General features: G+C 35.3%; 1 protein-coding gene and 1 pseudogene across 1 annotated transcript in view; both read left to right on the top strand.

The window, feature by feature from the left end:
• The window catches only part of CFAP47 (cilia and flagella associated protein 47), a 496124-nt gene that overhangs the window by 186271 nt on the left and 288374 nt on the right, over positions 1 to 21479 (top strand). Inside the window, exons 28-30 of the mRNA XM_043459762.1 lie at positions 2045 to 2170; positions 3743 to 3971; positions 9650 to 9871. Coding sequence (XP_043315697.1) covers positions 2045 to 2170; positions 3743 to 3971; positions 9650 to 9871 — 577 coding nt within the window. The remainder of the gene's footprint in view (positions 1 to 2044; positions 2171 to 3742; positions 3972 to 9649; positions 9872 to 21479) is intronic.
• On the top strand, positions 10825 to 15532 carry LOC122434668 (annotated as a pseudogene).

Raw genomic sequence — 21479 nt, 5'->3', positions numbered from 1 at the left:
ATTTTACCATAAGCTTTTATCTTTAGTACTCAGATCCTTAAACATCTGTTATTAAACAAAATGTGCTTTATGGGGGAGCAGCATGATTCTAGCAGTGTGTTTATAAAAAAGAAAGGCTTTTGTGAAGATTCTTAGACTATAAATAACTGAAATGTATTATTGTTATTGTCATTTTATTATTATTGGTATTATAACTTATTATTATTACTTTACCACTTTTTTCTATTTTTCATAATGCCCCCTCCACAAATAATGAGGAATTACTGTACAAAATACTGCTATCTCTTTAGAAGGAAAAAAAATGGAGTCTTTGTATTTGTATGATAATTGTTTAAAATAATATATCCATTTGGGTAAGCATTACTATAGAAAGATATCATGATTCTTAGATAGTCTAAGATATCTTCAGAAATATGCAGGCAATGATTTATAACATATATTTAGTGCCTTCCAGGCATATGACATTCTGTGCTGAGTGCCTTATATTTGTTATTTCATTTAGTCTTCCCAACAACTATGGTTCAATACTCTTATTAATCTCACTTTGCAGATTAAGAAACTGAGTCATAAATGACCAAAATTTGATAATGTTCATATCCAATAAATTTATTTTCTTAATTTAAAAAAATGAGTCATAGGGAGGATGAGCACATTGCTCAGGGAATTCTAACCAAATTTATGAGACCTCAGAGCCTCCATATGTAGTTTCTGTGCTCTAGAGAATGATAGGTTCAGTAAAGGTGAAATCTTAAAACCTACTAAGTATATCCAAAAGTAAAGAAGTATGTATGACTTATATGTAATAAAAATCATTAAGTTGTTAAACTTAATATGTCAAATAAAAAAGTATCATATGAATCCCTGAGTTTAGTTGAAGTGTACAGATGTGGGTTTGTACCCCACTAGGAACCTTTTGTCATTTGATGTTGACTTGAAAAGGTACTGTCTAATGCAGTATCATTCTGGCAAAATGACTCATTCTGTCATTGAGTTTTCTAAGGCTTCCTTCTATGGAGTCTGCAGTGGCTTAGCGTTGTGGAGATGTGCATACCTACTGGGCAAAGGTTCTCTGGCAAATTCTGAATGGCTTTGTACTGAAAGGGTGGAAGAAATTTAGTATATACCAGATTATTTATATGTGTTGCTGCCTATAAAGTAATCCTCAAAACAAACACATGAGTTCAGAGCCCTTGATTTCATTTTATGGATAAAAAACAGATGTTTCAGAGAACTTGTATAATGTACCCATGATTTACTAGCTTGGGAGTTGTGGTGCGAAACTTTCATGTTAGATCTTTTTAATTGCACAGGTCATGCTTCTCTGATGGAATAACATTCTGTGTATATGTGTTGTATTAAACATTTTATTGTTATATAATATATATTGTATTCTTATATAATATGCATACACATATATATGTACATGCATATGTAGATAGATAAGTAGATATGTAGGTAGATAGATATCTGGTGGTAGGTTATATCTGCTTCCTTTTCTTGTTCAGCATTGCCTGTGGTGGTTTGAATTACCATGGTGGCCAAGTCACAGCAGTTCTAACTGGAATAGAGATGAAAAGCTGGAAAAAATGGAATCATAACCAAGCAATGCTTTCATTTCAGAAAATTAACTAGAAAGAAATTACTTTGTTAGTGACAGTCTTTTTATATATGATTTTGAGCACTATATATAGTAATTCTAAAAATTTGGGTGTAGAAATATTTAAAAGACTATATGTACTTGTTTATGCTAAAGTTGAACATTGTTCATTCTCCAGTAACTTTGATATATCATAATAATTGCCTTATAAAGTTCATTCAGTTCAGTTCATGTCACTCTTTATTTTCTTCTTATTATACATCTTATTCATGAGTAATGGGAACTTAGATTTTTTATTTTGTACTGTATGTATGTGTGTATGTATATATATATACATATTTACTGTAATGTTTATATATATATAATTATGAAATTCAGGTTCAGTAATTTGATAGTGAATTCACAAATGCTTGTTTGACCTACTCTGATCCAATATGTCATTTGTAGAAAAGGATGCCAGTTCTGTGAAGGTTGAAAGCAAGAGTCTGCTTGCCAGTCGAGAAACTGGCTTACCCTCTACTGCTCCTGGTAAATGTAGTGGTGCTGAGCCTGCAAAGAGAAAATTGTTTATTGGTATGTGGCAAATACATAGTGTACCTCTCCAACCCAATCCAAAACATTATCTGTTTAATATTATTTGATTCAAAACTTAGACATTTTTCAAGTAATAAGAAATTCACGAAGAAAGCTCAATTTGTCACTAGTTTTGAGAGGGTCATCTGCTTTGAAGGGCTTCCCTGATGGCCCAGACAGTAAAGAATCTTCCTGCAATGCAGGAAACCTGGGTTCAATACCTGAGTTGGGAAGATCCTCTGGAGGAGGAAATACTCACTCCAGTATTCTTTCCAGGAGAATTCCATGGACAGAGGAGCCTGGCGGGTTACAGTTCATGGGATAGCAAAGAGTCAGACACGACTGAGCGACTAACACTTTCACTTTCTGCTTTGGGTGCTCTTTCCAATGATTTAGAGTAGAAATTCTCTGTTTTTGGCTCATGATAGGCTTAATATCTTAATATTTTTCTCTTAAGCCAAAAGCCATACCAAGCAGTTCCATTCATTAGTTTGGTAGAAAAACCTAGAGTAGTAGTATATATGATATGAAGCAGATGTTATAGTGGTATTTAACTAAAATGTTAAATATCTGGTAGAGCCCCTGTGAATTTGCTGAGACTCTCTGTACAGGTACCCTTTGTACATAATTTGCAAACTGCTGAACTCGGGGGTCATTTCCTAATTAGCTGGGTCCAATGTTGCTTATCTCAGAAATAGATGTATGTGCTAAGTCGCTTCAGTCGTGTCTGACTCTTTATGACCCTATGACTATAGCCCACTAGGCTCCTCTGTCCATGGGATTTTCCAGGCAAGAATACTGGAGTGGGTTGCCATGCCCTCCTCCAGGGGATCTTCCCGGCCCAAGGATTGAACCCGCAGCTCCTGTGGCTCCTGCATTGCAAGTAGGTTCCCACTGAGCCACCCGGGAAGAACATGTTGCACACAGATAAATATGTGAACTTGATATAGTTATTTGCGATTAACTTTTCAAATATTCCTTTCTCTGGGTGTGGATAATATTGAAAATTTTCCGTTAATTGAGTGGACCAAGCCAAATTAAATGCTGAGAGGTTTTGAAATGAGTGTGTGCTTGTATATCGGCAGATATTTTTGAAAACCAAAGCATGATAAAATCATTTTATATTCTTGAAAATTTATTTAGCTCGAACATGTTTTGTTTTATCGAAGTGCTTCACTTGGACAGAAAGTCATTTTGAATCCAAAACCAATTTTTTGTTTTTTTTAAGTTATTCAGCTAAAGTTTAATTCTGTCTAATAAGTAAAACTGAAGAACTGTCTAAATATTTTACATATGTAATATAAAATGAAAGCTTCCATTTCGGGGAATGTTACGACATGAAGAAAATTTAATAGTTTTCTTTATTGAAACATATCTTTTTAAAGTATTTCTGTTGGCCATTTGAAAATAAGGTTTAATTTTAAGCTACAGTAAAGTGATCAGAGTTTCTTTGAGAACATAGAATAATTTGCAGAATGAGTTCCATTTGTCTGCATACAGATAGGACTAGCTGACAGATTATTTTACCTTATTGTCAAGTAATCCTTTTTCATAAACAAATGTGAATTTTAGGAATGGAAATAATACCTGAAAGATTAAAGTCAAGCAAATATGAAATGCCAAAGAAAGGCAATAGATTTATGAAAAAGGAGGCAAAAGACAAGGAATTCTTTTCTCCTAAAGAAGGAACAAGGACATATGACTTCTTTCTGAAGACTATAAATGCAGTTCAGACCTGGTTCAGTCTTTTCGGTTGGCCTGAAGGCCCCCATTCTCTTCGTATTCCAGAGACTGTAAGAAGGTAACAGCTATATTTTTCTCTAACATTTCTCTATGTTTGCCTTGTATCATATAAATATCTGTTTAGTGAGATGGTTTGAAGTGAAACTCAATGTTAATTTATTCTAAACTGATCAATTATGAGGAGACTATTAGAAAAGCAAAAGGATGCAAATAGAAATTTTTGAGTATGCATGTACTTTTAAATTTCTTCTAAACATCCAGTGATTTGGAGCAAGCCCTGAAAGTCTCTGAACCTCAGTTTCCTCATCTGTGAAATGAGAATGGATGATATGGGCAAGATATCCTTTTAAACTTGAAAAATTTAGAAACTGTATAAAACAGGATTATTTTATTTCTGTATAAATGAAATTCAGCTGTCTATCAAGAGTGTCATCAGGGTGATGGATAGTAAATAGTGAAGAGGGAAGACACAATTTCTTTGATACTATCTCCTGTTTGACAGTATCTTTACCTCTTTCATGTGTTGTTTTTATTACTCAGAATGTTTAAAACAGTTAACTGCATTGGTCATATCAAGCCACTTAATTCTATTGTTAATTTTGACGGGAATTTAGGCACCTCTGTTGTTAATACTGGTGTAGTGGTTCTTAGAGTTTTCCTACCTCCTTTTTCATCACTGGGGTAACTTGCTGGCACCATAGGGGCAATTACTAATCTGTGTAACTAGACAGGCTGCATTAGAAGTTTTGCATCTATACACAGGCGTGAGCTTGGTTACTCTGTTTAGTTTTCCTGTACCTTTTTCAGTTTTTTAATAAATATTATCAGCGTCATAGATTGAGTTGCTGATTTATAGACTCAATCATAAATCATCTGACTCCAGGGAATTTTTTAGAGAAATTATTCCCTTTTAATTTTTCAGTTTTCTGTTTTGTTGTTTTTTTCTACTGAAAAGTGTATCTAGTTTTAGTGTATTCTAATTATTTTTTTTTAATTTTCAGAGAAATCATTGAGCATTTACAATTCATTATGTAACACTTGTAACTAGTAGTAGTATGGTTTGTATGTTTAAGATCGCTATAATTTTAATTTTATATTTTCTTGATTTAGATATTTTACTTTTATGTCTCTTAATGAATAAGCTGTTAGATTGATTTATTCATCTCTGCATTTTCTAAATACTGCTGGTTGGTTTTCTTTGTGATTTACTTTTCCTTTAAACTTGAATGGTATGCTTAATTATTTTCAGGCCTATAAATTTATTTCTATTCCACATTGAATGCATCCCAGAATTTTTGCTATTAAGCATTCTCATTTTTTGTTGCTTTTGATAGAGCTTATGATTTTAATTTTCAGTTTCTAATATTTTACTATAATATTGATTGCTAATTTGTTGTATGTTATTGCATTCTTGTGTCATTATTTACTTGCTGATTCTCACTAATTGTTGGGCATTTACTTCTGTTACTTTGTTTGGTTATTTTCTTAAAAACAATGCTGAGATTGAATGTGTCTGTTTACAGGTGGTAGCAAACATTTCTAGATGTTATATAGGAAGGTTCTCAGAGGCAGGATCACTTTATCAAATAATAAAAGGTTTAAAAAGCTCTTACAGTTTTGGATGATTTCCTAGTAACTGTTCTGTTTTTTATCCCTACTGGTGACTTTGTGGGTCTCCTTGTTTCCTGATGGAACTGAGAACTTTGATTTTTTTGACAAATGAGAAGTAGCTCATGCATACCCCCTGGGCAAAGGCAGTTCTAGAGGAGTAGGAGGGTCTCTAGCTCTGGGAAAGAAGCTATTCACAACCAAAAGACTTTGAATTGTTACATTGTCCAAGTAACAGTGTTATTGAGTGGTAATTCTTTGTTTGGAATTTTTGGATCATGGACTGTCAGGCTAAGAAGATACTTTTACAAGGTCATGTAATGTTGCCAATAGTTGACCCCCTCCTCCTACATTATCCCATACAGCTAGAATCATTCAGTATTTCTGATGAGAAGTTTGATATCGTATTTTGTGAGTGTGTGTGTTCAATCGCTCAGTCATGTCCGACTCTTTACGCCCCCATCTTTGCGCTCCCAGGGGTTGTAGAACGCCAGGCTTCCCTGTCCTTTACCATCTCCCAGAGCTTGCTCAAACTCATATCCATTGAGTCAGTGATGCCACCCAACCATCCCATTCTCTGTCGTCCCCTTTTCCTCCTGCCTTCAATCTTTCCCAGCACCAGGGTCTTTTCTAATGAGTTGGCTCTTTGCATCAGGTGGCCAATGGCCACCTGATTTTGTGAGTACCACGTTCATTCTCTCAAAGTTATTTTATGGTTTCCATTATTTCTGTTAATCTATTCTGCAAGTTATTGAAGTAAAATCTGAGTGTGGGAACATTTTATATGATATTGATATATTGATATATATATATATATATATTGATACATTGATATATCAATCTACTTGGCTTTCAGTAGGCCCTCTCACTTAGAAAACTCATTTTTTTTTTTTTAAATTTTTTTATTAGTTGGAGGCTAATTACTTCACAACATTTCAGTGGGTTTTAACTGTTTTTCTCTGCCTCATGTTCTGCTGTTTCCTTCCCTTTGTTGTCTCTATTTTCTCCATTCTCTCTTTCTTAATCTCCTCTTAGAATGATGGTGAACTTCCATGACGAATTCAAATATGCAGCTGTAATATACGTTTGTGGTGCATTGCCAGTGGAATGTCTTTCTTTATACTTAGTAATGCTTTGTGCCTTAAATTCTAAGCTGTATTTTATTAATATAGGCATTTTACTTCTGGTTAATATTTACATAACATTTTGAAGCTTTTACATAGATCTTTATTTCTGAGGATTTTGGTTATGTCTCTTTGTATATCCTATATTTAGCTTGTTTCATATTATTCTTTTTCCTTTAATTCAAGTTTTCGGTTTGTATAAATTTAATGCAAATACTATGAATTTAGATTTAGATCTGTGATGTTTTTAAGTTCTTCTGTTTTTCTGTCTACCCTCTCTCTCCTTTTTTGCCTTCTTTTGCACTGATTAACTGTTCTCTTATTTCATGATTTATCCTCTACAAGCTTAGAAGTACACTTCTATAATTCTTTTAATGATTACTTTACACATAATGGCATACATATAAGTTATTGAAGTCTTATCATAATTAATAATTTTATTCTCTTCCCTGATATTACAGGGAATTATATGTTAACTTTATCTTCTTCCTTCCAACATACACTATTGTTGTATAATTATATACTTTATATATATATATATATATATATATGTAAAATATCTGGAGTGTATGTATACCCTGGATATTGATGCTATTATTATAATCAGTCAACATTTGCTCATATATTTACTGATTTAATTTTTCTTCATTCTTTTTATATCTTTAATTTCTCACTCAAGATGATTTTCTTCCTCTCAAATAATTATCTTTAGATCTTTGCATTAAAGTCATCGGTAACAAATTCTGTGTTTTGTTTCTGAAAATAGCTGTATTTTTTCCACCTTTATTCTAATTGTATAATTTGGTATAGGATTTAAGGTTGGCAACTATTTTCTTTAAGCTTATTTAAAATATGTCATTTTCTTCTGTATTCTGTTTCTGTTAAGTCATCTGAAATTTTAATTTTTACTGCTTTGAAGATATTTTCTTTTTGTGGGTAAGCAGAGCACTTTTAAGAGTTTCTTTTTATATTTGGTTTCAACAGCTTTACTCTGAAGTGCCTACCAGTTTTCTTTGTAGTTATTCTTATTGGGATTCATAGTGATTCTTTCATCTGTAGTTTGATTTTTTTTTGTTGTCAATTTTGAAAGTTTTCACCCTGTGTCCTTTCAAGTTATGTGACTGCTGCATTCTTTTGGGCTCCTCTTCTTTGCTCAGTCTCCTATATTTCCCATCCTTTTGTTGTTCTGTATTGCAGTATGGTGCTTTCCTATAGCCTGTATTTCAGTTCATTAGTTTGCTTTTCACTTGACTTAACCTGCTGTTAAACTCATCCATTGCTCTCTTAGTTTTACTTACTGGATTTGCTTATCTGTAAATTTTCCATTTAGTCTTTTTTTAATATAATTTATAGTTCAGTGACAAGATTCTCAATTTTAAACATAGTACATGCACTGAATTTAAAATCTGTGTCTTATAACTATTATAAATGGGGCCTCTGTGTGCCCACTTATTATTTATTATTTCTTTCATTTGCACTCATTTTCCCCCCGTTTTTATTTGTTCATTGATTTGTTTTAATTCTATTTTGGTCTATCATTTATCTTTTTCATAATTTTTTCATAGAAATATTTTAAGGCCCATGATGGTGCTAATTTTCTCCATAAAGTATTTGATTTGTTGGTGATTTCAGGATATACTAGGTTTATTATTTTCAGAAGGTTGAGGACAGAAAGGTCAAATAACTTTCATAAAGTCACAGAATAAGTGTCAGAGCAAGGCTTTGAGGAACGATACTGAAACCCTTAAAACTTATAGTTTCTTTTGAATTTGCTGTATATCCCTACTAGCTACTAAACTAGAGAACTGCCATTCAAAATGGCCCCTTGGGGACTTTTTATTTGTTAGTCTAAGCTAGTGATGCATTTGTGATTCTTATTGCTAGCAACCAAATATGCAGAATAGTATTAGATCTTTCATAAACTGTAGGTAGCAAGAGTTGGTTGGACTTGTTTTTTTTTTTACTCCATTTGAAAATTAACATGCATCACAACTTGGTATGTGAGGTATCAGGAAATAGAGATTGTATTATCTTACATAAAGAGCAGAAAAGTCACAACTTGGAATGGGAGGTATCAGGAAATAGAGATTGTATCGTCTTACTTAAAGTGCAGAAAAATATATGGAAACAATGGCTCTCTGGACTTTATCTCTGAGGTGAGGATCCCCACTCATGTGGCCAATGTGGAGGATGTGCCCTTCTAAGTATTAAAGTATCAATATTGAGCAAATGTATATAAATATGTCTTTGTGTGTGTGTGTGTGTGTTTGATGAATGTTGGAAATGTCTTATAAATTATTGTAGGCATTATTGTCTCCAATTTATACTGTACAAAATTGAGTTGAAAGTGAAACTCGCTCAGTCGTGTCCAATTCTTTGTGACCCCATGGACTGTATCCATGGAATTCTCCAGGCCAAAATACTGGAGTGGTAGCCTTTCCCTTCTCCAGGGGATCTTCCCAACCCAGGGATCGAACCCAGGTCTCCCTCATTGCAGGTGGATTCTTTACCAGCTGAGCCACAAGGGAAGCCCAAGAATACTGGAGTGGGTAGCCTATCCCTTCTCCAGGGAATCTTCCTGACCCAGGAATCAAACCGGTGTCTCCTGCATTCCAGGCGAATTCTTTACCAACTGAGATATGAGGGAAGCCCACAAAATTGAGTTAAATAAGTTTAAATAACTCATTATACTCACACAATTATAGGTAGTGGGTCTAGAATTTAACCTTTATTCTGTTTTTCCAAAGCCCTTAACATTTTCTAATCACAGTCCAATCTTTCAGCCTTAACAGCAGCACCATTAGATAATGATGTGTGCTTAAAGCAAGTTACTAGAAACTTCTGGGGTTATTAAGAAAATCAAATTTTTACTCACAAAAAATAGGTAAATGAAGTGAATTGTATAATTTCTCATTTGATTTTAAATAGAACTGTATTTAGTCATTGAGAATGGTTTTTTATAACATTTTAAGATGTTTTTAATTTTAATATTATTTTCCCATAGGGATGTGTATAAAATACAAGTGTACTCATCAGCCCTATCGGCCAAAAAATTTTCCAGACAGAGTGACTTTTCCAAATATAATAAGACCATTTATGATGTGCTGGTCCACCTGTGTGGAAAAATGCCACCTGGAATTAATTCAAGTCAGTCTTTACCTGTGGATTACCCTGAAAGGGTGATTCAGCTTCACTGCCAACATTCTTTACTTCTTGAGTTTCTCAGGTAAGAGAATGGTTATACTAATTTAAAAATGTAATTATGGCGTGGATGGATAGATAAGTAAGTAGATGGGTGGGTAAATAGATAAACAGACTTTGATATTATTTGCCTTTTTGTAAAATATTTCCTAAATTTCTATTATATATATATATATATTTGTATGAAACCCAGTAATATATACCTTAGAGAAGTCATAGAAAATAAGCATTTTATGACCTATTGAATTTATAATCTAAGGCAATCATTCTCAAACTTTATCATGCATCCAAATCATTGACATAGTGTGTTAAGCAGGTTACTGACTCTTCCTCACAGAGTTTATGATACTAATTTGCATTTATAACAAGTTTCCAAATGATATTGATACTTCTTATCTATGACCTCATCTTGAGAATCTTCATGTAAGGCAACTACAGAAATCTGTTGAACTAAAAAAAGGATGAAATCAATAAATGTGTTCCTCAGATTACTGTTAGTATAACCTCAAATTCTGGATACTGTGAACTTTTAGTCTGCATGTTAAAGTGTTTTAATATTTAAAAAAGTAAGCATATGAAAGGTTCCATAAATGGTTGATAGAAAATACCAGAAAAATACTTGTCAGCATAATGTCTATGTTCCTCTGCAAAGATTAAATGGCAAGTGGCTTTCATTAAAAGTCTCAGGGGTATGTTGGTGGATTTATAACACTTCCTCTGCCTATATTTGCACTATCTTTGTCCACTGGAACTCTCCCCATCCATAGGCAGTGTTATTACTCCAATTACTATGCTCCTGTAACCACAAAGTTACTAACTACCACTTAGTAACCATTTGTTACTTGTAACTATTTATGGGCTTTATGAAATAAATAATATATTTTAAAATATAATATTGTGTTTCTCTATGTTGCTACTTTGTATATAGAATCTACTCCAGAGTTGGCTGGAGATATTCATTCACCTTCTTTAGCAGAGATGGGGGTGGAGGGTAAGAAGAGGAAACTTACAATAGGAATGCAAATGAAAGATTTGGTGTTCAGTTGTTTGTTTTTTTTTTTAATTTCCAGATCACAATTTTTCAGTCCCTAGCAATACTATAGTCTTAAAAATTCGATGGTACCGTACAAAATATTTTTTCTTTGTGTCTTAGGCTCTCACTGTCATGTCAGTAACCAAAACTGGCTTAAGTTTCTTGTCGCTTGAAAGGGATATAGGAGTTTCAAAGTCACTGAAGGTGACTGAGTTAAAACCCAGGCAATCTGTTATGGAGGCTGACTGAATCAGAGGGACTCCACTGAACAGGCAGAAGAGTAGGAGGTGGCTGTTTCTGCAGCCACAGTATTAATGAAAAACATGTGACGACTGGGAAGTAACTGGGGCAGTTATGAGAGACCCTCTTGGTTCTGGGTGGGACTAAGAGGAGAGGTTCAAGATTCTTATCTCAGGCCTCAGCAGCAGATGGCCACATGTCAACTAGGCTCCAGGTGGAGAGGGAGAGGTCATTGCCAAAGAGACTGAGGATCCAGAAAAGTAATGCCACATGCATGCAGGTATAAGAGTCCCTCTCCCCACCTCATGGAAGCCCACTTCAGGGCTGACCCACATTCTGAGAGGCCTTACACAATGTGGAGACCCTTCCTTTAGAAAATAATATCAAATTCAAATTACAAAAATTATATACATAGCTTTAGAAGAAACTCACAAAAGTGAGGCAACCTGAAATTGAAGCTCTATTTGCTCTTCCCAGATGCCATCTCGTTGGGGGGATGGGAAGGTCTGAAATTCTGACTGTTTATCCCAAAGAACAGAGTTGCTGTAATGAGACTGTTCAGGGTAGAAGAGGCTAAGATATGTGAAGATCCAAGACTACATTCCACCCTCTTCCTCTGCATCCAGTCTGGGTGGGAGAATGAGAAAGATGCTGTCAGTTAAGGAAAACAGCACATTTGTGTGTAACTATATAAATTACTTTGAGCACCACTGACTTACTCATGAATCTGTGCATCTCATTAATATGTAAGCATGCTGAGGACAGGAAGCATCTCTGATTCATCTGGCATCTCTAACACCCAAGGTCATTGATAACATGGAATGGAGCCAAAGTTCCTTAAATATTTATTAATATTGTCTCTCACAGAGATTTGCGTTTTGAACTTATGTAGTGAAAGGAATAAAACCTTGAAATTGAATCTCAGGACAGTCCTAAAATGGTATGGAAACTTTTGCAAAATATAAAAATTAGGGCTAAAAGGAGAAAAGGTAATGAGTTTGCATTCTAAAAAGAAGTATAACCAGTAAGAAAGGGTCAAGTTGGAGAAAGGTAGGGTATATAATACTGTGACTGCCGTACATTGAACATTATGTATAATGTTAAACCATAAAGTCTTAAAAATAACTTTTAAGGCTTTTATTCTGTAATATCTGTTAGTTTGCTAGAGAAACCGTAACAAAATACCACAGACTAGAAGCCTTAAACAATAGAAATTTGTTTTCTCACAGTTTTGGAACCTTGAAGTACAAGATCAAGATGTCTGCAAATTGATTCTCTTCTGAGGCCTCTGGCTTGGCTTGCAGACAGACGCCTTCTCTCTCTATCCACATGACCTTTTCTCTGTGCAGAAATCTCTGGTGTCTCTCTGTGTGTCTAAACTCCATATTCTTGTAAGGACACCAGTCAGATTGTATTAGGGCCCAGTCTGAGGGCTTCCTTTTACCTTAATTACCTCTTTAAAGGCCTTAACTCCCAATGTAGTCAACATTCTGAAATACTGAGGGTTAGGATTTTAACATATGACTTTTGGAAGCACATACATCAGACCACAATAATACAGTATGTCTTCTATTTTTTTTTAATATCATGTAAGTGAGTGTTATATTTTACAATAAATTTATATTTCTATATTTGAAATAATATTCTTAAGGTTTTCTGTCTTTTGTGTCTGTTATGGAATGAATTATGTCTCCCCAAAGTTCACACTTGTTGAAACCCTAACCCCCAATGTGACTGTGTTTGGAGATAGGGCCTTTTGGATGTAATTATGGTTAATGGTGTCATAAAGGTGGGACCCAAAGCTGTCTCCTAAGGAAGAGAGGTCTCACCAGAAACAGAATTGGTTAGCACCTTGCTAATTCTTGGAATTCTGCCTCTAGAATTGTGAGAAAATAAATTTCTATTGTGCAAGAGACCCAGCCTGTGGTATTCTCTTATGATAGCCTGAGTTGACTAATACAGTGCCTAATATCCTTTGATATAATTTCATTTGTTTATTTTCAGTAATCATTTTTATAATGTGATTTTCATTGGGAAAAAAAAGACTTTTTTATTTGTAATTTCTATAATATAAAAATATAAAAGCAAAATATAAACATCAGGTATCCTACATTGAAACTATAAAGTAGAATATCACATAAAACAAAACTACTATAGCTGTTACTTTCTAATTTCATTGACTATTTTTTAACTTTGCTTAACATTTTACTGTATTTCCTTCAAGTCAAGTTTATGGTATTTATTAGTTGAAATTTCCTTCCAAATGTATTTTTTTTCATTTTTATTTATTTATTTTATTTTTTTCTGTATTGGGTCTTCATTGCTGCATGGGCTTTTCTGCAGAGGGCTTCTCTCTAGCTGCAGTGTGTGGACTTCTTGTTGAGGTAGCTTCTCTTGCTGCGGAGTATGAGCTCTAGAGCTCATGGGCTTCAGTGGTTGCAGCGCATGGGCTGGGTAGTTGTGGTTCCCAAGCTCTGGAGCATAGACTCAATAGTTGTGACACATGGGCTTAGTTGCTCCGAGGTATGTGGAATATTCCCAGACCAGGGATCGAACCTGTGTCTCCTGCATTGGCAGGTGGATTTGTTAACACTGAGCCACCAAGGAAGCCCCCCCAACCCCGTCGAACCTTCCCAACATATTGTAATCCTGCTTTTTTTAAACTTAAACTATTCCCCATGTTGTTAAAAACTCTTCATAAACCTCACTTGCAATGAGATACCATTGTTTTCAGAACCATTCCCAGTCTGTTGGACTCATTGATTTTTAAAATAAATTGTTCATATACTAAAAAAATATACTTAGAAAAACTAACCCTCTTCCCTTTATAAGTAAATTAATTTCATTCATGATTTCACTTCTTTTCTCTTTAAAAATTTATATCAGTATTTCTGAGCAACATCATAAAGAAGTGATTCTGGAATAGTATACTGAAGTAGATTAAAAGCATATGACTTTTGAATCAGACAGATGAAGGCTTAAATTGTACCTTTTTTGTACTTTTGTCTACATGTTTAAGATCAAATTTCAGTATCTGTAAAATTGATGCTGATAATTAATAAACTTCTTTGGTTGATAAAAAGTATTAGAAATAGAGACTTCCCTGGTGGTTCAATGCTAAGACTCCATGCTCCCAATGCAGGGGGCCAGGGTTCAATTCCTGGTCATGAAACTAGATCCTACATACTGCAACTAAGAGTTCACATGCCAGAACTAAGACCTGGTAGAGCCAAATAATTGTTTTAAAGTATTAGAAATAATAAGATGTATATTAGATGACCCATAGTAGATTTTTATTATTAATTTGAATAAACTATGATATATGGCTTTGATATGCTAAAATGTTTTCTTAAATTATTCCAGTATGGTAACCATCCGTGACATACCAAAAACTGACTCTTGTGATCTTTCAGGAAATAGAATATTTTAAAAATCTCTTCATCTATTAGAAATAAATGTTTTGTTGATATAAGAATGCCAGAAGGGACTTCCCTGGCTGTCCAGTGGTTAAGACTTCGCTTTTCAGTGCAGAGGTGTGCTGGCTCAATCCCTGGTTGGGGACCTAAGAACCAAAAGACATAAAGCAGAAGCAATATTGTAACAGATTCAGTAAGGACTTGGTGCACAAATGCACATCAAAACAATGGTGCACATCAAAAAAAAAATCTTTGAGGGGTTCTTTACTGGGTCCGGCAGCTGAAGCTTGGCGCTCGGGTTACCCCTGCAGCGAAGCCCCCTGATCCCACCGGTACCACGGCTGCTCCTACCCCTTCACTTCTAGGCCACACAGTGGGCACCCATGACGACAAGTACAACTACCTCTTCAAGGTTGTCCTTATTGGAGGTTCTGGTGTTGGAAAGAGTAATCTCCTGTCTCGATTTCCTTGAAATGAGTTTAATCTTGAAAGCAAAAGCACCATTGGAGTAGAGTTTGCAACAGGAAGCATCCAGGTTGACAGGAAAACAGAGCAAGAACAATACCACGGTACAACATCAGCATACTATTGTGGAGCTGTAGTTGCCTTATTGGTTTATGACATTGCTAAACATCTCACATATGAAAATGTAGAGCGATGGCTAAAAGAACTGAGAGATCACGCTGATAGTAGTATTATCATCATGCTTGTGGGCAATGAGAGTGGTTTGCACCATCTCAGGGCAGTTCCTGCAGATGAAGCAAAAGCTTTTGCAGAAGAAAATGGTTTGTCATTCATTGAGACATCTGCTCTAGACCCTACAAATGTGGAAGTTGGTTTTCAGACAATCTTGACAGAGATATACTGCATTGTTTCTCAGAAGCGAATGTCAGACAGACATGACAATGACATGTCTCCAGGCAACAATGTGGTTCCTATTCATGTTCCACCAACCACTGAAAACAAGCCAAAGGTGCGGTGCTGTCGGAACATATAAGGCGCTTCTCTCCTCTCCTAGAAGGCTGTGTATAGTCCAATTCCCAGGTCTGAGATTTAAATATATTTGTAATTCTTGTGGTCATGTTTGTGCTTATTACTTCCTCATACTTACGAATTTTTCCATGTCTTAAGTCTTTTGATTTTAGCTTTATAAAAACATCCATTTGTTCCGAATGACTGCAGCTTTTTTTCATGCTTTGGCTTCACTAGCCTTAGTTTAATAAGCTGAATGTTTGGATTCCTCAATTATTGTTTACTTTTCGTCATGGAAGCTGTCACTGTAGGACATAATAGAACCTGATCCCTTGAAGTTCAGACCTATTGGTCTTGATTAAATCAAATTAAGAAGACTGTAGAAATAAGCTATCATTTTGCCACAGAGCAGCTTATAATTAACATACTCTCCTCTCAGTGCAGAGTATATTTCCATAAATCTAAGAATTGCCCTATAAACATAGCAGAATTTTGAGAGCATATACATTTTCCATAATTCTGGAAGTCAGTTTCTAAAATGCCTTAATAGGGTTATTTAGTTTAGTAAATTTTGTTCTTTAATTTTTGTAAACATCAACATTGATTACAGAGGGGCAAACACTTTTTTCTGGAGAAGAATTATCTTAATAAACACAAAAGACTGTGATGATTTCAGTAGTAGCTAGAAACTGGAGAGACTGCTGGAATTCCACCTGAGGTGCCTCTGTTACAGTAATCAGGCAGCCCAAGTCATTTAACTTATCTAATTTCCCAGCAGTATATAATGTGGCATTTTATTGCTCAGGCAATAACTGGTTTAATGCTGTTAGCATCCGAAGGCAAAGTGTTAATTTTGTCTTAAAACCTTCCAGTAAATGCAACCTAGTTTTATCACCATAGCCACCAGCAAGCATGGCCAATTATTTTAACAATGCTGATTTTTGAGTTCTGTAGTATATTATGGAATATAGTCCAGTTAAATATCTGGTTTCAGTATATCTAAAGAATATAAGGTTAATTTCTCCTCAAGTGGTACCACTTAAAGGCATGTATTCTTTTAGTACGTAAGATGAAATAGTACCTTGAGTTTAAATAGAATGCATTTAGGCATTGTACAAACCTGAAAGTTTTCTTCCACTATATTATTGAAATCAATGGAGAAGCTCATTCTCATTCCGAAATGTACACACTAATATTTAGTTTTATTTTTTTGTGGATAATATTAAGCACTTAACTCTGAAGTATCTGAAAATTGTGTCAACTAAATGGATACTATTCAGGATGGTGGAATATCCCCAAAATATACATGTGTGTGGGCTTGCCTAGATTGCTATGTTTCATAGTTAATCTTCTGTCTTTTGCAGTGCTCATGACGTGAGGGCTGCATGAAAGGCATTGCTGTCAATTTAGTTTTCCTCTGTAGTCGTTTTATTATTTTGGTATATTGGTTATGAAGATACTACTATCTCCTTGTAAATCGCTGCTTTGTATTTTATGCATGCTCTGTAACTTGATTTTTTTCTTAAGTTACTGATTTGGAATATATTTATAGGGGGACTATTAAAAAAATCTTTAAAAAAATAATGCCAGAAAACAAGTATTTGCCAATGATGTCTGCCTTTTTTTTAATTTTAATTTTTTAAAAATGTTATTGAAGTATAGTTGATTTACAGTGCTGTGGTCATTTCTCCTATAAAGCAAAGTGACTCATATATATATGTGCATATATATGTATATTCCATATTCTTTTCCATTATGGTTTATCACAGGATATTGAATATAGTTCCCTGTGATATATAGTAGAACCTTGTTGCTTATCCATTGTATATATAATAGTTTTTATCTACTAATCTCAAACTCCCAATCCTTCCCTCCATATCCCTGCTTTGGAAAACACACATTTATTCTCTATGAGTCTGTTCTCTTTCATAGATATGTTCATTGTTTTTGTCTTTCTCTTTCTCACTTACTTCATTTAGGATGATAATCTCTATTTCCATTCATGTATGCTGCAAAGGGCATTATTTCGTTATTCTTAGGGCTTCCCTCATAGCTCAGTTGGTAGAGAATCTGCTTGTGATGCAGGAGACCCCAGTTCAATTCCTGGGTCGAGAAGATCTGCTGGAGAAGGGATAGGCTACTTACTCCAGTATTCTTGGGCTTCCCTAGTGGCTCAGCTGGTAAAGAGTCTGCCTGCAATGTGGGAGACCTGGGTTCAATCCCTGGGTTGGGAAGATCCCTTGGAAAAGGGAAAGGCTACCCACTCCAGTATTCTGGCCTGGAGAATTCCCTCAGGCATGACTGAGCAACTTTCACTTTCATTCTTTTTATGCCTGACTAATATTCCATTGTGTAAATATATATATATATATTTGTATATATATATTCCATGTTTTGTTTATTCATCTTTTAATGAACATTTAGGTTGTTTCCATGTTTTGGCTATTGTAAGTAGTGCTACAGTGAACACTGGGGCCCATGTACTTTTTTAAATTTAGTTTTGTCTAGGTATAGGCTTCCCTCATAGCTCAGTTGATAAAGAATCCGCCTACAATTCAAAAGACCTGGATTCGATTCCTGGATCAGGGAGATCCCCTGGGGAAAGGATAGGCTACCCACTCTAGTATTCTTGGGCTTCCCTTGTGGCTCAGCTGGTAAAGAATCCGCCTGCAATGTGGGAGACCTGGGTTCGATCCCTGGGTTGGGAAGATCCTCTGGAGAAGGGAAAGGCTACCTACTCCAGTATTCTGGCCTGGAGAATTCCATGGACTGTACAGTTCATGGGATCACAAAGAGTCTGACATAACTGAGTGGCTTTCACTTTCACTTTCAGGTATAGGCCTAGGACTAGGATTGCTGGATCGTATGGCAACTTTAGTTTTACTTTTTTAAAGAGCTGTTTTCCATAGTGGGGCTACCAATTTACATTCCCACCATGAATGTAGGAGGGTTCCCTATTCTCCACTCCCTCTCCAGCATTTACTATTTATAGACTTTTTAGTGATGTCCATTGTGACTGGTATGAGGTGATATCCCATTGTAGTTTTGACTTGCATTTCTCTAATTCTCTAATAATTAGTGATGATGAGCATCTTTTCAGGTGTCTGTTGGCCATCTGTATGTCTTCTTTGAAGAATTGTCTATTTAGGTCTTCTACCCATTTTTCAATTGAGGTTTTTTTTTTTTTTTAGTGTTGTTGTTATTGAGTTGTAGGAGTCATTTGTATATTTTGGAAATTAAGTTTTTGTTTGCCGCATCACTTGCAAATATTTTCTTCCAGTCTGTAAGGTTGTTCAAGTGTGTCTTTATTAGATAAAGTGGGAACTTTATTTAAATTTTTATGAGTTTAAAACAGAAAATACATGACTTCTCTTTTAATTTTACCACTTCCTACACTTGGTCCTTGATGATTCATTCAATAAAAATGCTCTAATTCAATAAGGCAAAAATCATAATGCCATTATTTTGGAAGTTTAGTTTTGCTTTTAAAATCTAATGGAATGTTAAATGTGAACAAAAACGGAAGTCTGGTTATTTAAATAAATCCTTAGTGTTTGTGCATTATAAAAATCAAAGTTTTCTGATAGCATCACTAAACTCTATGCACTTGTGATCATCGTGTTATTCTTGGAGCATTGTTATTGGCACAGCTCCCAGTAGGGTTAACATTAACATGAGTAGTTTCTGTTTTGACATTTTATGGTATGAGGATGCAGGTATGGAAGAATAATTTTGGCATTAAAGCCAAGGTATTCAAATTTATTGCTCTTTTATCAGCAAATACATGCCTATCAGTATATGTTGGCTGTGATAAAATTCTTCAACATTTAGAGAGTGACAGTATGAGTAATAAAATTGGGCCATTAATCCAAGATATGTGTATATGTTTCATTATGGAAATAAATGTATTAAAGTTCAGAATAATCATAAATGTTATTAGCTTCCCCATGTAAATTTGATGTCAGCGAATGAGAACTTCTGTACAAGTAAAATTATATGTTTTATGTGGTAAATGAGAAAGTATAATTTTGCAGGTTAAGTTTAAATTTTAATAAGTCATTTCAATTAATTTTGTTTTGTTCTACTCAGTGTAAACCCAGACAAAGATTCACATAGAAAACTGCATAAATGTAATCAAATGTAAAATGTAATCAAATCAATGGGGAGTCAATCCTATAAAAGTACTGACCACACATCAAATCTATTGGCAAAAGATAATTGTAAATATTGTCTTATCAATTGATGAAATTAGGCCTTGAGGTATATTAAAAATGAAAAGAATGAAGTGAGACTCATACAGAGGAGGAAAACTAATTATCCCTTTACCCCTGTAAGTTTTGGGCTGAACTTCAAGAATAAAAGACAGATTAACATGAGGAAAAAAAACCAGGTTTAATTATGTATGTAGGTAGTATGGTAACCTCACAAAGATATGACTCAGAAGGCAGCCAGAATATTGAAATTTGTATGCAGTCCTGACCTAAGGTGTTTAAGGGTCTAGGGCTTCAAAGGGTAAGGCAGAAGGGTGGGGGTGGGTGGGATTTACTGGAAGATGAGAGGAGGCAATGTTTGATACAGAAAGCTTACTCTGCCATGCATATGGGTCTCATGGGTGAGAAAGTTATCCCTGGTAATAGCTCTCTTCCTGGTACAGTCCCACTTTCTAATGTAAATTTTGTTTATAAATGTAGATTTCCCTTACAAATGGAGAACATTTCTCTGTTTTCAGATTTTCTCCTGTCTGCAGTTTTTCCAAATAATCAGTATGCAAAAGAGGCATATTTTAGCGTGGCTTATTCTATTACCTCTCACTTCATAACAGCCTCTATAAAGTGCCATTAAAGAGCAAAGTAGCCAGTGGGAATTTGCTGCATGGCACAGGGAACCCAAAATCAGTGCCCTGTCACAACCTAGAGGGGTGGGATGGGGAGGGAGGAGGCAGGGAGGTTTAAGAGAGAGGGGGGCATGTGTACACCTACGGCTGATTCCTGTTGATGTATGGCAGAAACCATTACAATACTGTAAAGTAATTATCCTCCAATTAAAAATAAAGTGAAATTAAAAAAAAGAACAATGTATGGATCATACTTTACTAAGTAAATATTTCTATGTTTAAAAACTAAAGCAACAACACAATTCAGCTGAGTAAATTTGAAAGTTCTTACCGCTGTGCTAAGTCACGTCAATCTTGTCTGACTCTTTGTGACCTGTGAACCGTAGCCCAACAGGCTCCTCTGTCCATGGGCTTCTCCAGGCAAAGAATATTGGAGTGGGTTACCATGCCCTCCTCCAGGGGATCATCCCAACTCAGGGATCAAAGCTGTGTCTCCTGCATTGGCAGGTGTGTTCTTTACCGTTAGTGCCGCCTGGGAAGATCTTACTGGCTTTCAGCAATTCATCAGTTAGCATTCAGTCTAGCACAGAGAAAGGAGCTCTGAAGAGGTATACAGGGTGAGAGATGTTTCTAGGCAGAAGGGGGCAAGAACAGGAAGTTGAACTGAGGCAATGAGCAGGAACATAATAAGTCACCCCCAAATGTCCCACTTTAGTATGGGAATTGTTTTCAGCAGATGGCAGTTGAGAACCAGCAGACTCATGAACAGCATTCTACCTCTCCCTTAACTGCCTAAAAGAATTTAGGTGGGGGGCCTGTACCGGGAAGGGAGCTATTGCCAGCAAAAAACCACTTTTTACATCAGAAAGACTGATTTGCATGGCATGGCATGGCACTCGTTTGTTTACCAACATTTGTACTTCCTATCTTCCTGTGAATTTTTTTCCTCCTTCTTGAAGCCCCAGATCCCTACCTCCTTCTCCTTAGCTCAGGATAGTATGTAAGCCTCAACTGCCTGACTACCTTTGAGTCTTCATGTCTTTGTGGGATTCCCATAAGGGTTTCCCTTGTGGCTCAGCTGGTAAAGAATCTTCCTGCAATGCTGGAGACCTGGGTTCAATCCCTGGGTTTGGAAGAT

Source organism: Cervus canadensis, chromosome X, assembly GCF_019320065.1.
Source record: "Cervus canadensis isolate Bull #8, Minnesota chromosome X, ASM1932006v1, whole genome shotgun sequence".
Classification (NCBI taxonomy): domain Eukaryota; kingdom Metazoa; phylum Chordata; class Mammalia; order Artiodactyla; family Cervidae; genus Cervus; species Cervus canadensis.
This window is presented reverse-complemented; position numbering and strand designations above follow the sequence as displayed.